General features: G+C 48.4%; 1 protein-coding gene across 2 annotated transcripts in view; it reads right to left on the reverse strand.

The window, feature by feature from the left end:
* Window positions 1–16,137, reverse strand: part of Znf541 (zinc finger protein 541) — a 41,474-nt gene that overhangs the window by 13,622 nt on the left and 11,715 nt on the right. The window contains exons 2-7 of one of the 2 annotated variants that reach the window (XM_037202064.1): window positions 12,381–12,784; window positions 8,405–8,645; window positions 4,918–6,769; window positions 2,867–2,925; window positions 2,428–2,587; window positions 802–1,120 (exon numbers count right to left, since the gene is read on the reverse strand). In XM_037202064.1, the coding sequence (XP_037057959.1) occupies window positions 802–1,120; window positions 2,428–2,587; window positions 2,867–2,925; window positions 4,918–6,769; window positions 8,405–8,645; window positions 12,381–12,687 (2,938 nt within the window). In that variant the 5' untranslated portion in view covers window positions 12,688–12,784. Of the gene's footprint in view, window positions 1–801; window positions 1,121–2,427; window positions 2,588–2,866; window positions 2,944–4,917; window positions 6,770–8,404; window positions 8,646–12,380; window positions 12,785–16,137 lie in introns of both variants that reach the window. The other variant, XM_037202063.1, reaches the window with a different exon arrangement.

Raw genomic sequence — 16,137 nt, forward strand, 5'->3', positions numbered from 1 at the left:
TTCACTCTAGATATTTCACACAAAAGGAATTAGCGCATAGACTCCCCACAGGAAATTGTTCACAAATGTTCTTACAGCATTATTTATAATAGCCAGAAGGAAAATAATACCCATACCCATCAACTGATGATAAAAGAAAAAAGTGTGGTCTAGCCATCCAGTAGACTATTACTCACCAAGAAAATGAAAGCTCTAAATAAGCTACCACCTGGTAAACCCTAAAAACATCAAACTAAGTAAAATGGGTGAAACATCAAAGGCTGCAAGTGTATGATGTCATTTATATGAAATACCTAGCATAGGCAAGTCTACAGGGACAGGAAGTAGATGAAGGGCTTCCTGAGGCTAGAAGGTGCATAGGGCTGCAGGGATAACAGCTGGGCGGGTGGTAGAGCTGCCGGGAGTACAGGTTTCTGGGGTGGTAAAGCCCACTAAAGAGAGCATGCAGGGAGGCTCAGAGCCCTGAGTGCAGCCTCAAATCACAAGCTTGAAATGGCTGTTCTGCATAGCAGGCATGCACAGTATATGCCTCTGTCTCCATACAGTGGTTATGAAAACAAACATAGAAATGATTGAGCTAAATAGCATCTATGTGTTCTTTCTGACTGTTTGAAAAAAAAATCTAGAAGGTTCTTATCCAAGAATGGTCTTGGTATGTTTCTGAATAGCACTGAGTTCCCCAGAGCAGGCACATACAAGGTGGGAAAGAATAGCTGGACCAGACACCCCAAGATGATGTGATTATGGGCCATAGGAGATGCAACCTAGCCTGGATCAGAGTCATGCTCTGGCCTCACTCACCAAACACAGGGCTGTTGAGATGGGGCCCAGCCCTGGACGTGGAGCAGAGGGTGTTGAAGTATAGGCCAGAGCCCTCCCGGATGGGGCTGAGCATGGGTGGCGGTGTGTAAGGAGAGCATTGAAATAAGCCCTTCAGGAGGTGGTCCACTAGGAACACAGGAGAGCGTAGGCAGCTCTGGTGGCACCCTCCTGGGCCTGGCTCCCCAAGGGCAGAGGGTGCAGGAGGGGCAAACAGGGCCTTGGGCTGGGGCCGCTTCTTCCGCTTTCTGTTCTGGTTGCTCTCCTTGCTGTCTCTCTCTTCCCCATCTTTCTCTTGTCCCTGAAGAGGAGAGGACAGAACCACAGGTGTCACCTGAGGCCACCTGCTGTACAAACTCAGTCTTCAGCTTGTTCAGGGATAGGAAAATGGGGCTGGTCATGGTGGCAGAGGGAAGCAGGATACTTATGCCTGCCATGGCCATACCCAGGCCTTAGCAAAGAGGCTGAGCAGACTTTCTGCTCACAGCCCAGCCCCACCTGAGCCAGAGATGACCAACATACTGAGTATGGTGAAATCCTGAGGCCCAGAGCTTCCTCATACACTCACATAGTGATGTATAGGGCAGTGCAGTGGTTCACGTGACAAGCATTCCAAGAGTGAGGGCCAGATACAGGGTGCATTGGTACATGCCTTTAATCTCAGCACACAGGAGGCAGAGGCAAGTGGATCTCTGTGAGTTCAAGGCTAGCCTGGTCTACATAGCAAGTTCCAGGTAAGCCAAGGCTATATAGAGATCCTGTCTCTAAAAACAAAACAAAACTATATATATATATATAAAGAATGGGAGCCAGAGACATAGTATTATGGTGTGACAAAATAAAAATGTATTCTCACAGATGCCAGTGGCTCTTATGAGCCAACAGCAGCCTAGCACTGACACAGGAACGTCAGTCCAGGGTCCAACAGTAAAGAGATGAGCTTCAGAGACCCATCACAATGACCCCTCACATCTTCCATTGCTCCTTCCTCCCTGCCAGCCTTCCTGCCTGGCCCCTCAGTCTTCCTCAGTTCCTTCTTCCCTCATATCCCAGCCCTGCAAACTGTGGGTCATTGCCATCTGGGGTCAGGGCCTGGGCTGACAAGGTCATTGCTGTTGCCAGCACTCAAATCTTTAGGCTTGACATGGGCTCAGCTAGTGTTAACTGTGGGTGCCAACCGAGGCTTCTAGAGTAAGGACTTCTGAGTGCTTCTGGTTTGGGGTTTTCCCAGGTCTTCCACAGCAGGTGAGAAACACCACCTGGAGAAGCACCCACCTAGGCCATGTTCTCCAGCTGTGGCTATGCTGACCAAGGACATTTTGCCTTCCGGGGGACCCCATCCCCATCAGGCCTCAGTGCAAAACTGTGCCAAATACCTGAGCATGGAGAGTTGGCAGCTTTAAAAGAAGGAGCAGCCACGGAGAAGAAACTGCTCCCGATGATATAGAAAGGCCGGGAGGAGGGTGCAAGGGCCTGCACAGATGGTCCCGGCACTCACGTCACCCCCACCATCCCTGCCAGGATGCTGCCTTTAACCTGGATGGGTGACACTGTCCTTTCATCCATTCCCCAAAGCCTGTCCAGCCCTGTACCACAGAAGTCCTTCACCTGATGCTCCTGCTTCCCCCGAGGTGATGGCCACTGGTCACTGTGGAAACACATGTGGCTGCTCAGCCCTTTCTCGGTATAAAACATCTGGCTGCAATTCTTGCACACAAAAGTGCTCTTTGACTCCATCCAGTCTGTGGGACCCCCATTTGGCTGATGGCTGTGGGTAGAAAAGGCAGGGGGCAAGAATGGAAGCATGAGACTCTACCACTGACTGCTGCTTTTGTTGTTGTTTTTGCTGTTTTGTTTGTTTATGTAACCCCAATCCACTGACAACTCTTACTAAACAATGAAAATAGAAGACCATATTCAACTTTCCAAGGGCTGACGTGCCCTCTGCAGGGCTGGAGGCATCTGGCTCCTTCACCCAAGACAGTGCAGAGAAGCTGGAGGACTTGCCAGAGCAGTGCCCTGGTGGGGCATGGGCTTCTGAACTTACCATCCGCCTGTCAAGCTCTCTTCCTTCACTGGATGGGGGAGTCTGTAGATATTTCCACCCTGGAGATGAGAGGATATCTGAGCCAGCAGAGCCCAGACAAGGGAATAAGAAATATGGCATTGGATGCCGGGCGGTGGTGGCGCACGCCTTTAATCCCAGCACTCGGGAGGCGGATCTCTGTAAGTTCGAGGCCAGCCTGGGCTACCAAGTGAGTTCCAGGAAAGGTGCAAAGCTACACAAGAGAAACCCTGTCTCGAAGAAAAAAAAATGGCATTGGGGAAACCTGCATGATGGTGATTGGGCAATGGTGCCTCAGGCTTGACACCAAAGCAAAGCAGAAAACCCAACAGACACACACTGGATTCATTGAAACCGAAAGTTTCAACCCCACAAGTATTCACACATAAGATATAAAGACACCCCATACAAAGGGAGAAAGCACTTGCAAGTTACATGTATGATGCACATATATGTACAGATATACATATATACATATGTATATACATATACATACACACACACACACACACACACACACACACACATCTTTGCAAGTTAGTAGGATAACAGTTGCCAAGTGGCCTATAAGCACATGGGAGGATGCTAACTTCAGCAGCGCCAGGGCATGACAGTGGCAACACAAGCAGACACCACTGTACATCCATAGTGACTATGACAGCAAAGAGCATGGAGAAACCAGGGCACTTATGCATGGCAGAGGTGCTGCAAAACAATGCTGCTCTCTAGAAAGCAGTCTGGCTACTCTTTAAACATTGAGCAGAGATCCTAGGATCTGGTGATTCCAGTCCTAGGGTCTAGCCAAGAGAAATGAGAACATGCACCCACACAAAAGCTGCACACAGCCTTACCAGCAGCTCACTCACAAGAGTCAAAGAGTGAACAGTCCACTGATGACTGACCAAATAAAATCTGGCCGTCTATCCACTGGACTATTGCTCAGCCAGAAAAGGAATGGAGTAGGGTAGTAAGATGGCTCAGGGGGTAGAGGCACTTGCTGCCAAGTCTGATGATCTGAGTTTGATCTTTGCAATCCACATGGTAGAAGGAGAAAACCAGCTCCTACAAGTTGTCCTCTGACTTCCATATGAGCTCTGTGGCATGCTCATGATCACACACACATACATTGCGCCAAGTGTGGCGGCACAGGTCTTTAATCCCAACACTTGGGAGGCAGAGGTAGACTGATCTCTGTGAATTCAAGGCCAGCCTGGTCTACATAGCAAGTTGCAGCTAATGCTACATAGTGATACTCTTTCTTTAAATAAGTAAATGTAAAAATTGTTTTTAATTTCTAAAAAACATTATGAAGTACTGACAGATGCTGCCACATGAATGGACCTTGATCATGTAATATAAGCAGACAATGCTAGACATAAACCACCACACAATGTGTGACTCTGACATAAAATTTCCATAGCAGTTAAGCCACAGAGACAGGTCTGTGGGTGCCTAGGGCTGGAAGGATAATGGTAGAGGGACCAAAAGACTGGGGTGATACCTAAGGGATGCAGGGTACCTTCTGGTAGTGATGAAATGTTCTGGCCAATAATAATAGTTGTGCCAGAACCTGCAACTATACCAAAATCTGTTAAAGCACAAAATTTCAAAGGGTTCAGGATACAACATTTGGCCAACAAATGTGTAAATGTTTACAAAATAGTAGCTGTGAGATGGTGGGAATGCTGCTGCTCTCACAAGAGGAGTGGCTAAGTGCCACTGCATAATACACAAAGGACCCAGGTTCTGTGCATGCATGTGGAATGCACAGCCATCACATGCAGTGAACAGTTAAGGGAGGAGGCCTGTACCTTGATCTCCTCTCAAGAGTTGAAGGAGGCAAATCTAGGAGGAATTAGGAGGCAAAGGAAAGCAGGGAAGAGAGCTTAGTGAACAACAGCGCTTTTCCTGGTAAAATCACATCTGAGGACTCACTGCAATGGGGGAAGTGCCTGCACAGTTAACCAATGCTATACATCCAAGGACATACACACATCCCTGCCAAGCATAGAGTGAGAGAGGGGTACAAATACCTGGATTCTGTTGAAGATTGTCAGCTTAGACTTCATGTCCCGGGGGGGATCTGCCAGAGGCCCAGCCGATGAGAAGGAGGCCATGGCCACCTGGCTGGGAGAAGCTGCACAGCACACATCCATCTTTACTTTTTCCTTCCGGAAACCAGAGAATCTCTGGGCCCTGGGGTGGCCTGAGAAGAGCCTGTAGCCTCCGCCTCGTGGGCAGGCTGGGCCCTTCTCCCCTCTCATGGCCCCTGAAGCCAGGGCATTCTCACCTTGCCCCTGTTTCCCAACCAGCTGGGTTCCAGCTGGCTCATCTCCACCTAACTGGGACTGCCGTGAGCCTGCACTGGGGAGGATGTCCCCCAGGTCCAAGGTCCCTTTGGCCAGAGAAGAGCTGTCTGGATTCCGTGACGGGTGCAGAGCTGGCCCTGTGAGGGATGGTGGTGCAGAGGCCACTTTGGGTCCTCCTTTTGTGTCTCGCCTCGGGCCACCAGGAGATGCTTCTCTGGACACTGCAGGCATGGTTTTCCTCCTGCGGACCGGGGATCCCTCTGGCTCTGAGTGTCCAGGGCCTATCTGGAAGGAGTCCACAGCGGGTACTGGTGGCAGGGCCTGTGGTGGCCATGGCCCCTGCAATGGCTTCAGGGCTGACTGCTTGCCCTCCGGCCCTGGTCTCTGGGCTGAGGCTGTAGCCACCTGGGTGTGGGAGAAGATCCGCTGGGACTTGGCAATCATTTGGAGCACCTGCATCTGCTCGTGGCTCACCAGAGACTCCTGTGACTTCATGAACAGCTGCCGGAAGAGGGGTGTGGCATCTGAGGGGAGCCCACCTGGGTTCTGTGTATCTTGGAGCCCAAGCTCTGGGGGGCTCTGCCATGGGAATGACTCACAGTCGGGTTTGCTCTTCTTGGGAGCCCAGCCATCATCTTCCCCAGCTGTCTGTCGGACATCACTGGAGGTCTCACCAGGTGCCTTCAGGAGTGCAGGAGGAAATGGCAGCAGGTCCTCCTGGCTGGTGCCCAAGCTGGGTGAAGGTTCCACTGTGGTGGGGATGCTGCTGGGCCCAGGGCCCCCCTCAGAGCCCTCCCGGGATGGCACTGCAGGGGGCTTGTGGACCATAAACACATTGCTGCCTTTGTTCTTGGGACAGCCAGGCAGGTTCCGGAGCCACTGGAAGTTGTGGCTGGATGGCTGGGATCCTGAGGGAACAGAATGGCCTCGGAAGAGAGGCAGGCAGGCAGGAAGGGAGCTGCCCTCCGGCCAGCCCTCCAGGGAGGATGGCCGTTGAAGCCGTGGAGACTCTGACTCCAACTCTGACTCTGGTGGGTCAGGGGCACCATTCTCAGCCACCCTTGACTGGACAGCTGTGAACACTTCAGTGGCAGGTTCCTTCCGTGGGGGATGAGTTTCCTCAGGAACTTCGGAGCCCAGGGTTCCTGGGGCCACTGGGGTGCTGGCTGGTATACACGACGATGACCCCAGTGAGGTGGGGCAGGCACAGGCCGAGCTCCTTGCCTCAGTGTCAGAAGGACCCACAGCTGGGCCAGGAGAGGGAATCTTCTGGTGGACAATGCTGCTTACAATACAGCGAAGGAGGTCTCGGTTGGGCAAGACAGAGCCAGGGGATCTAGCTTCTGGAGGTCCCAGGGACCTCAGGCCACTGGGTGGAGGCTGGTTGGCCACATCATGGTTGTGGGTTGGGTCTCCATAGCCCTCCTCTTCTGGTGGGGCCTCCTTCAGGATGCATACTCCATGCTGGACCTCATAGTGGCGGCGCAGGGAGCGGTAGTCACAGTAGCTTTTGCTGCAGCCCTGCTCAATGCACACAAAGGGCTTGGTCTTCTGGTGGGTGAGCATGTGCCCGGTCCTGAAGTGAGACATGGAAGGGAGATCACCAGGCAGGCCCACACCCCAATACAAGAACTGCTTGGGTCCCTTACTCTGTCTAACCAACTGGGAGAGACTCAATTCCCTGCCCTTACCACTAACAAACCCTGTGGGAAAAAATAAATCCCACGAGAGCCAGATCAGGTTTCCCCAAAGAGGGATCACAAGGGACAACAGTTCTCTAAAGGTGAGCCCTGGGGCCCCCGGGCACAGCTGGGATGTGTTAAAGCATGCAGACACCCCTCAAACACACACCCCACTTTACTCTTTGAAGGTTCAAAAGCATGTGGGGGGCATGTGGCATGTTTAACCTTTACTTTCATATAGTTCCACCAGCATTCCTGAGAAGCAGAGCTCTGGAGAATATATTTGAGGAGATGCCAATCTGGAACTACTACAGGACTGGACTGTCCATGGTGACAGTTTCCTGGAATCCCCCCCCCCCCACTGCACAACTTACCAATATAAAACCTTCCTAGAGCCAAAAGGCTAGTATGTCAATAATCAGTGCAAGTATAAATGCATGTTAATGTGTGTTGTGTCCACTCCTGCCTATGTGGACCGTGACAGAGCCAACAATGAGCCCTTACCCTCGGGATCTTGACAGTCTAGCTTTGAACAATCTCAGGGTTATATGGCTAGGACATTTTAATGATTACTGTCTTTCTACAAAGAATGTCCTCGGTCTTGTAAGGAAAGGACTCAGAAGACCTATAAGTACTAGTCCTAGGAGAAAGCCACCTCCTTTGCCTGAGGTGAGGACGGACCAGAGGGTAAAGAGAAAGCCCCTCCCTCCACCCAGCACCCTAGCTAGGCTCTGTCCTCTCCCACTTTTGAGCCTCACGGCAACAAAAACTTGTTATTCTTAAGGCATTAACTACAAGGGAGCTTGCTCTAAGTGCCTTTTTTTTCCTTTTTTTTTTTTTCTGGTTTTTCGAGACAGAGTTTTTCTGTGTAGCTTTGTCTGTCCTAGAACTTGCTGTGTAGACCATCTCAAACTCACAGAGGTCTGCTTGCCTCTGCCTCCTGGGTGCTAAGACTAAAGGCATGCACTGCCGCCGCCGCCTCCACCACCACCGACATCACCACCACCACTACTATGTGGTCACTCTAAGCTTTTATACAGGCTTTTTTGGAAAATCCTCAGGGGTTGCAGACCCAGTGTCCTTAGACACCTACCAGGGACTTGGGACATCTCTTTACCAAGTTAGCCAAACTCATTTGTATTGTTTTTTTCCCCTCATGTAATCCAGGTGGACCTCAAACTTGCTATGTATGTAGTTGAGGTTGGCCTTGGACTTTTGCTCCTCCTGCCTCCACCTCCCCAGTGTGCCATCATGTCTGGTAATCAATCACATTTATAAACCACAAGAGTCATGTCTGCAAATAGAGGCAGGGATTTCCTCACTGGTATAAATTTGGGGGCTCAGTAGAGAGACCTGCCCCAGACAGTAGCGGTGTGAAGAGAGCAGAGTCCATACCAGAGGATAGGGAACACACATCTGGGTAGCACAGAGGTGGGAACTCAACAAAGGACAGGATGGGTGGATGAGAGAGAGCACAGAAGGACAGGTGCATGCCCCCTGCCCTTCTCCTGACCAGACTCGTGACATACAGGTGGTCCTGGCGCTTGAAGGCCTTGCTGCAGACTTTGCACACGTGTTTCCTCTCCTGGCTGTGTGTCAGGTAGTGCTTGCTCAGGGAACTGGCGCTGCTGAACACTTTCCCGCACAGGCTGCAGTCCAGGAGCGGGTTCTGAGGGGAACTGTGCTGCCGCTTGCCTTTCCTTGTACTCCCAGTGGCCCTGCCTCCTTCATCAGCCTCTTTAGGTACCTTGAGTGCTCCCAGCCCCAGGTCTAAACAAAGGGAGAAAGCACAGATTATGTCAAGCTAGGGTTTGGGAGTCCTAAAGCAATATAGAGCCTTAGCACAGAGCCCTGTCCAGGTTGCCTGAGACCCCTCCACGTCAGCGCTCTGCATGGGCAGAGGACAAGGCACAACTGGGAGGAACCAAGGTCCCGTGAGAACAGGCCATAGCTACAGGACTGCACCTGGTCCTGGTGCAAGATGTGGAGGGCTGGGGACGGCACCAGGCTGAGCTTCTCGGGCAGCAGCATGACCAGCAGAGCTGGAAGCCGACCTGGTACTGATACTCACACAAGGTCTATCTGGAGCTACATTATCCAAACCCGAGAAAATAATGCAACTGTGCACTCACCCATTTGGCTCTGCTCTTGGGTTCTCAGCTTTTTACAAAAATCTACCTGCTTTTTCTAGTAAAATGTTAAAACAACCTTATATCTGACAAGAGAGCTTAGAGGTGAGTGCATTATTTGCTCTGTGTGTGTGTGTGTGTGTGTGTGTGTGTGTGTGTGTGTGTGTGTGTGATACACTGGAGGTTGAACCAAAGGTCTGACATATGCTAGATATGCTAGTGCTTGGCAAGTACTCTACAAGTGAGCTACACACCAGCCCTGTATTATGACCTATGAAACAGCATTCCAAACAAAAATTGTAGAAATGCCCAAGAACACGGAAGAATGTTCATATCATACTACTAAATTTAAAAAAAAAAGAAGGAAGGGAGGGAGGGAGGGAGGAAGGAAGGAAAGAAGGAAGGAAGGAAGAGAGAAAGGAAGAAAAAAGAGAGAAAGCAGCCTATTTGAAAACAGAATCACCCCAGGTGTGAAAACAGAAAAGTAGATTTAAGTGGAAACAGGCAGTCTGGGGTTCACTGGCAGAGAGCTGGGCTGGGTTTACCCCCTCCTCGTATGTGTCTGAATTTCCCACATTTTCTGTATCTCTTGGTAAAATGACAGCTGGCATTTTTATGAATTGTGTCTCCTGAGGAGCAGCTGAAGGAAATAGGGACATTCAGGTGGCAAAGGGAGGTGTCTTCAAGTACTGAAAAGGCCATCGTGTGGAGAAGGAGCAGACTGCCTCTGTCCTGATCCAGGGGGCCAGAGAGAGGCTTGGGACAAGACTGAAGGGAGAAAAACCACTGTGGTGAGTAATCGAAGAACTCTAAAAGTATAGACAAGAAAACCCAGGTTCCCTAGGATACAGTCCTCAGCCTTGCTGGGTGCTTTATGTGCATATCAAAGCAACTGTAAAACTCAAAAACAAACTACATCAACACAAAACTGACAAGGACACCGAGCCAGGCAGGTGGCCTAAACAGTCACCTGAGCTTTCTAGAAAGCAGTGTCATGAAGCTGAGAACTGTGAGCAGAATGTCAGCCAACTAATACAAAAGGAAATTCAGTATGTCAAAAGCTGTTCACAAGGACTGGAGAGAGAGTACTGGCTGCCCTTTCTTGCAAAGGACCAGAGAGAGTCCAGGACCCAGGACCCAAAGGAGGCAGTTCACAATTGCTTGTAACTACAGCTCCAGGGGCTCCAATGCCCTGCTCTGTCACAGGCAACTACATATATGTGGAATATACACTCACAGACATTAACACATACACATAAATAAAATATTTTTAAAGCTATTCATAGAAACACTTTAACAGACTTTTAACAGTCCAACAAGACTGTGATCTGACAATAACAATCAATTCAATCTTACACAGGAATTCAAATACACCAAACTTTTTTTTTTTTTTTTTTTTGAGTTTGGGTTTGGGTTTTTGAGACAGGGTTTCTCTGTGTAACCCTAGTTGTCCTGGAACTCATCTGTAGACCAGGCTGGCCTCAAACTCGTAGATCCACCTTCCTCTGCCTCCTGAGTGCTAGGATTAAAGGCTCGTGTGACTACCCCCAGCACATTTTACTTTTCTAATTTACAACATTAATATAGCCAGAAGTTGTAGCTCCTGCCAGTAGTCATCAGCATTTGGGAAACTGAGACAGGAGGATTACTCAGAGTCTGAAAACAGCCTGGAGGACACAGTGAGACCTTGTCTCAAATAAACAAAAATGAATGAAAGTTGGACATGCAGTATATGCCTGAAGTCCCACATACTCAGGAGGCCAAGGCAGGAAAATTGCTTGAGCCCAGGAAGTCAGAGCCAGCTTGATCAACAGAATAGTGAGATCCACGTCTCAAAAACAAAAAGGAAGACAATGACATAAACATATTCACATATATGGACCTAAATTTAAGTTTCAAAAGCATGGAGTTGAAATTTAATTTTGAGGGGGCAGTATGACAGTTGAATATTAAGGAAGGCTAAACTAAGTGGAACCCTAAGAATAACTAGGGTTCCTGTGCCAAGCAAAATGTACACATCCCCACAACTAGTGTTTTTCAGTATCACCATGCCCAAGCTGAGTACCATACCACAGCCCTGGGCCTGGTTAGTGCTGCAGACAGTCCTCCCATATGAATGAACTCTCATGATTCAAAACTTGCTGATCTGCCATCATTTCAACACAGACACAGGCCTGACACTGCTTGGACATTTTTTGTGGAGTGGGGTCTTCAGAATCTTTCATGGCCACAAGTTTTTCGAACACTTCCTCAGTGTTCCAAACTCAAACTCAGTAATCCCAACAGATTACTGGCTGTGTATACTGGCATTTACATGTGGACTTCCTGATTATAAACTGTGATTATAAACTCCTAGGAGCTCTAGCCCAGTCAACCCATTGAAGCAACTTGCCAGGAACCAATAAAGATGGTCAAAACCAAACCAAACCAAACCAAAACCAAACAAAAGAATTCTCTTCTACAGGAGGCCAACAGCAAACCAAACTGAGACTTACCCAAGTTGTTCAATCATTTCACTAATTCCCCCTTTGTTCTTCCACATCTGAACAGAAAAGTTTGGAACTGAATACTTTGGAGATGAACTATTACTGACAGTATCCAGTATAGTTGACCAAACAGCTAGCTGGGCATGGTGCCACAACCTACAGTCCTGGCTCCTGGACAGACTGAGGCTAGAGGTTTGCTGGAGCCTCAGTGTCCTGAAGAGACAACAAGACCTCTTCAAAAAAGACTAAGCAGAAACAAATCAAGCACCTAATACCTGTCTGGTACATTATGGTCTGTGGAAGGCTTTTGCAGTCTTGTCCTTTTTCACTTCTCACTACCGGTGTTTTGGGGCAGGGGGCATGAAAGGATTGGGGTCGCCTTACTTTACAGATGAGGACATGAGGCCTGGAATAGTTAGACAAGCACAGAACTGAGTGGACAGGATCCTGGCTCATCCTGGAAGAATGAAAAGTGCTCTTGAGATGCGGCAATGATAGGAAAGTCTCCTACAAACCTGATGGTCTGCCCACATACCCACTTCTCAATCTTGTTCCCTAGGGTTAGTGTCCCCTTTCCTTCAGAAGTTGGGAACAATTCCAAAGTAGGCCAAAAGCCTCCTATAGAAGCAGAGATTTTTGTTTTGTTTTCCTTTCTTTGCTTCCTTCTCTTTAGTTTAGGATGTTTGGTTTTGGAGACAGTGTCTTACTATGTAGCTCTGGCTGGCTTCAAATTTGTAGTGTTTCTCCTGCATTTATCTTCTATATGCTGAGATTATGAGCACGCATCACCATGCCTAGTTAAGAAGGAGAATTTTCCTAGCCAATGCTAGCAGATTCAATCCCTGGCTGGCTGTAGGAACTGTAGGTGCTCTGTCCATGAAGAGCCTCACCTTGTAAGGAGGTCTGGGATTCGGAGTCTGCATATTCTTCCAACAGCTTCACAGAGTCGCTGTCCTTCCCTGAGTACAGGGACAGGGTGTCCAGATTGTCCTCCAGCACCTCACTGGGCATATCTGATGTAGAGAGACTGGGGTCAAGGTCCAAACCACTTAAGCCAGCATAGAGCAGGTCCCGTGTGCTGGGGCCCAAGTCCCGGTTGAGTGTGTCACTGCAGTTGAGCCCTTGACTCTCAGAGAAGGAAGGGAGGTGACCTTCTGATGGAAGGGCCCCCTCCTCCCCAAGGCTGTATGGCTCCATAACTTTCCACTGCCAGGTCCTGGCCAGAGCCTGTCTCCAGACAAGCAAGGTCGTGTCCAGAGTCAGGAAGGGGAGAGCACTTGCTGGCAGCTAGCTCCTGAAAATGAACAAGGAGGAATCAGAATTAAGAGGTGGTAGGTGTGGTAGGCAGAGTGTAGACTTGGAAATGGAGCAGCCCAAATGGGTTTGTTCTTGGCCATCTCACAGCTGTCCCACCTTGGGTGGGTCCTATGAGCCTCATTTCCTTAGCTGTCAACTGGACAGAAGAATAGCACATGGTGGACTGTAGAGTCCTCTCCTCCAGCAATAAACACAGGAGAGTGCAGATAGACTTCAATGTGTGTCCAGGCAGAAAAGACAAGTAAGGAAACCCCTAGTACCAGCAACAAGAAAACTCAAAGCTAGATGTGAAGGCACAAGTCAGCACACTGGGAAATTCAGGCCTGGGCTTAAGCTTGGAGCTGCTTATCCATTTGTCCTATGTGGACAGGAGACACATGAAATACCACTGCCCAAATGAAGACATGCTTTGTGTGTAAAACAGCCTGGACTGGCAAAGTCTAGTAGAAAAAAAAATGAGATTTAACATAGATTAAATGTTGAAGTTAGGCTGGGAATGTGTCTCAGTTAACAGAATGCTTGCCTAGCACACACAAACCTAGCATCACATAAACCAGGCACGCCCATAATCCCAGCACTTTGGAGATGGAGGCAAGACATCCTTGGCTACATAGACAGTTTGAGGCCAGCCTGTGTTTCATGAGACACTGTCTCAGCCATCCTCCTGCCCTGCTCCCCAAAAAAAGAAAGAGAGGAGGTTTCACTAACCACTTTCCAAAAATAAAAAAGGATTACAATGGAGTACTATGAAGAACTGTGTTTAGACAGTGCAGAGTCACACCCATTACCTTAGTCATCCAACTCAGACACACAAAAATCAATGAGCAAATTCCTCGAAATAGACAAATTACCAAAACTCATTCAGAAAGAAGAAAGCATGGGGGTTGGGAATTTAGCTCAGTGGTAGAAGGCCCTGGGTTCGTCCTCAGCGAAGAAGAAGAAGAAGAAGAAGAAGAAGAAGAAGAAGAAGAAGAAGAAGAAGAAGAAGAAGAAGAAGAAGAAGAAGAAGAAGAAGAAGAAGAAGAAGAAGAAGAAAGTATGTGAATGATCCTATAGCAAATATAGCAAATAAAAAGGTTGGGGAATGTGCAGTGGTGCCCACCTATACTCCTAGCACTCTGTAGGCTGAGTGGGAAGAGCCCTTGAATCCAGGAGTTCAAAACTGGCCTAGGAAACACAAGTGAGTGGAGAAGAAAAGAGAACAGAGGAGATAGGAAGAGAGAGGAGAGAATGGGGAGGGGAAGGAAAGGTACGAAGAGAAGAGGTAGAGAAAATAAAGGAGGAAGAAGGAAAAATTTTGAATTAGTAATTCAAATACTTCCCATCTATCCCATCATAGAAACACCAACAAAAATTAACTTTATCAAAACTCTCAGTAACGGCAAAAAGGCTTGCAGTCCCTAGAAGGAAAAGGCAATGCACTGGATGGAGCAGAGCTCTGGGGATACTCTAACTTACCCTAGCCCATCCCACTCCCTGGCTCAGCAGTGTTCTTGAAGAGGCGACTGTGTATCTGGTGTGGGTTCCTGGTGCTGGAAGGAACAGAGTAGAATTTGTTCTTAAAGAACCACAACTTCCCATCTGACCTGTCCTGGCTCCATGAAAGCCCATAGCAAAGGTCTTCATCTTACGTGGCCCAATTTAGAAACTCCTCAGGGTGGAGATGGGCTGTGAGAGGACAGCTTCTGAAGCTTAGGGCAAAGAACTGACTTGCTAAAGCCAGAAAGAAAGCTGGGGTGACAGTGTACTACAGGATAAGAACTGAAAGTTTTCATCCTTAGGTTTCTCACAGTGCTGAAAACAAACATATCACACCACCCAGCAGCTGCTCTTCCTGGAACTAGTCTGTGTAGCTCAAAGTGCATCGCCACACACAAACATGCATACACATGTTCATTACAGTTCTAATCACAGATGTCAAACCTGAAAGCTACCAAGAGTCTTCCACAGGCGAATGGACAATGCACTGTGTTGCATCTTGAGAACAGTAGTAAAAAGGCAATAAGCAGAATGCTGCACATAGTGATGCATGCCTTTAATCTCAGCGCTCAAGAGGCAGAGGCAGGCAGATCTCTATGAATTTGAGGCCTGGTCTACCTAGCAAGTTCCAAGCCAGCCAGGGTGACATAGTAAGACCCTGTCTCAAAAACAAACAACAAACAAGCAAACAAACAAACAAATGGACAAAAAGCAGGGCTGGAGATGGCTCAGTAGGTTAGAACACTGGCTGTTCTTCTAGATCAGTGGCTCTCAACCTTCCTCATGCTACGGCCCTTTAATACAGTTTCTCATGTTGTAGTGACTCCCAACCATAAAATTATTTTGTTGCCACTTCATAACTATAATTTTGCTACTGTTATAAACTGTAATGTAAATATTTGATATTCAACCCCCAACAGGGTCACAGCCCGCAAGTTAAGAACTGCTGTTCCAGAGGAACTGGATTTGATTCTCAGTACCCACATGAAAGCTCACAACCATCTACAACGCTAGTTTCAGGGGATCTGATGACCTCTTGTGACCTTCATGGGCACCAGGCATGCCCAGACATATATGCAAGCAATTTACCCATACATGTAAAATAAAACAAATTTGGGGGGGGTGCATAATAAGCTATCAAGCCACAAAGGCATGAAAGGACCTGAAATGCATGGATAAGAGCGAGCATAAAAAGGTCACATACTGTATGACTCGACCTATGTGGCATTCTGGAAGACAATGTTAAACGATGGTATCTGTCAAGGTTGAGAAAGGATTAACAGGAAACACACAGAAGGTATTGGGGTGGGGTAGAACTATTCTGTGTGGAGAGCTGTAGCAGTAATGGTGTAAAACACCACTCATTAGTCAGGAACCACAGAATCACACCACATAAGGATGGGTGCTAGTGTAAACACGGACTTAGTCATGCTTACCCCTGAAGCAGCTCTACATAATCCTGAGACTCTAGAAGGCCATGCACTTACAGTAGGGTGAGCACATGCTCTGAAAAGACCTGGCAAGGCTCCAAGTGTCCCCTCTGGCCAAGCTTTGCTCTGCGTAAGCAGGAAATGAAGGCTAAGGCAGAGCTCCTGCATAGCAGTACTGAAGGCTGATTCGTACTCTAACGGATTAGCTACAAGCACCACTTGGTTTAGTTTGGCTATTGTTGGGTTGTTTACTGAAATCTTTGCCACTACCTCACGACTAGAACTGACAGAACTGTTCAAGCATGAGGACCTGACTTCAACCCTAGCACCCACGTAAAAGGCCAGGTGTGGCAGTGCACACCTGTAATCATAGAGCTGGGTGTGGGGTTGGGAGGATCTGGGGCTTGCTGCTCTGCCAGTC

Source organism: Peromyscus leucopus, chromosome 1, assembly GCF_004664715.2.
Source record: "Peromyscus leucopus breed LL Stock chromosome 1, UCI_PerLeu_2.1, whole genome shotgun sequence".
NCBI lineage: Eukaryota > Metazoa > Chordata > Mammalia > Rodentia > Cricetidae > Peromyscus > Peromyscus leucopus.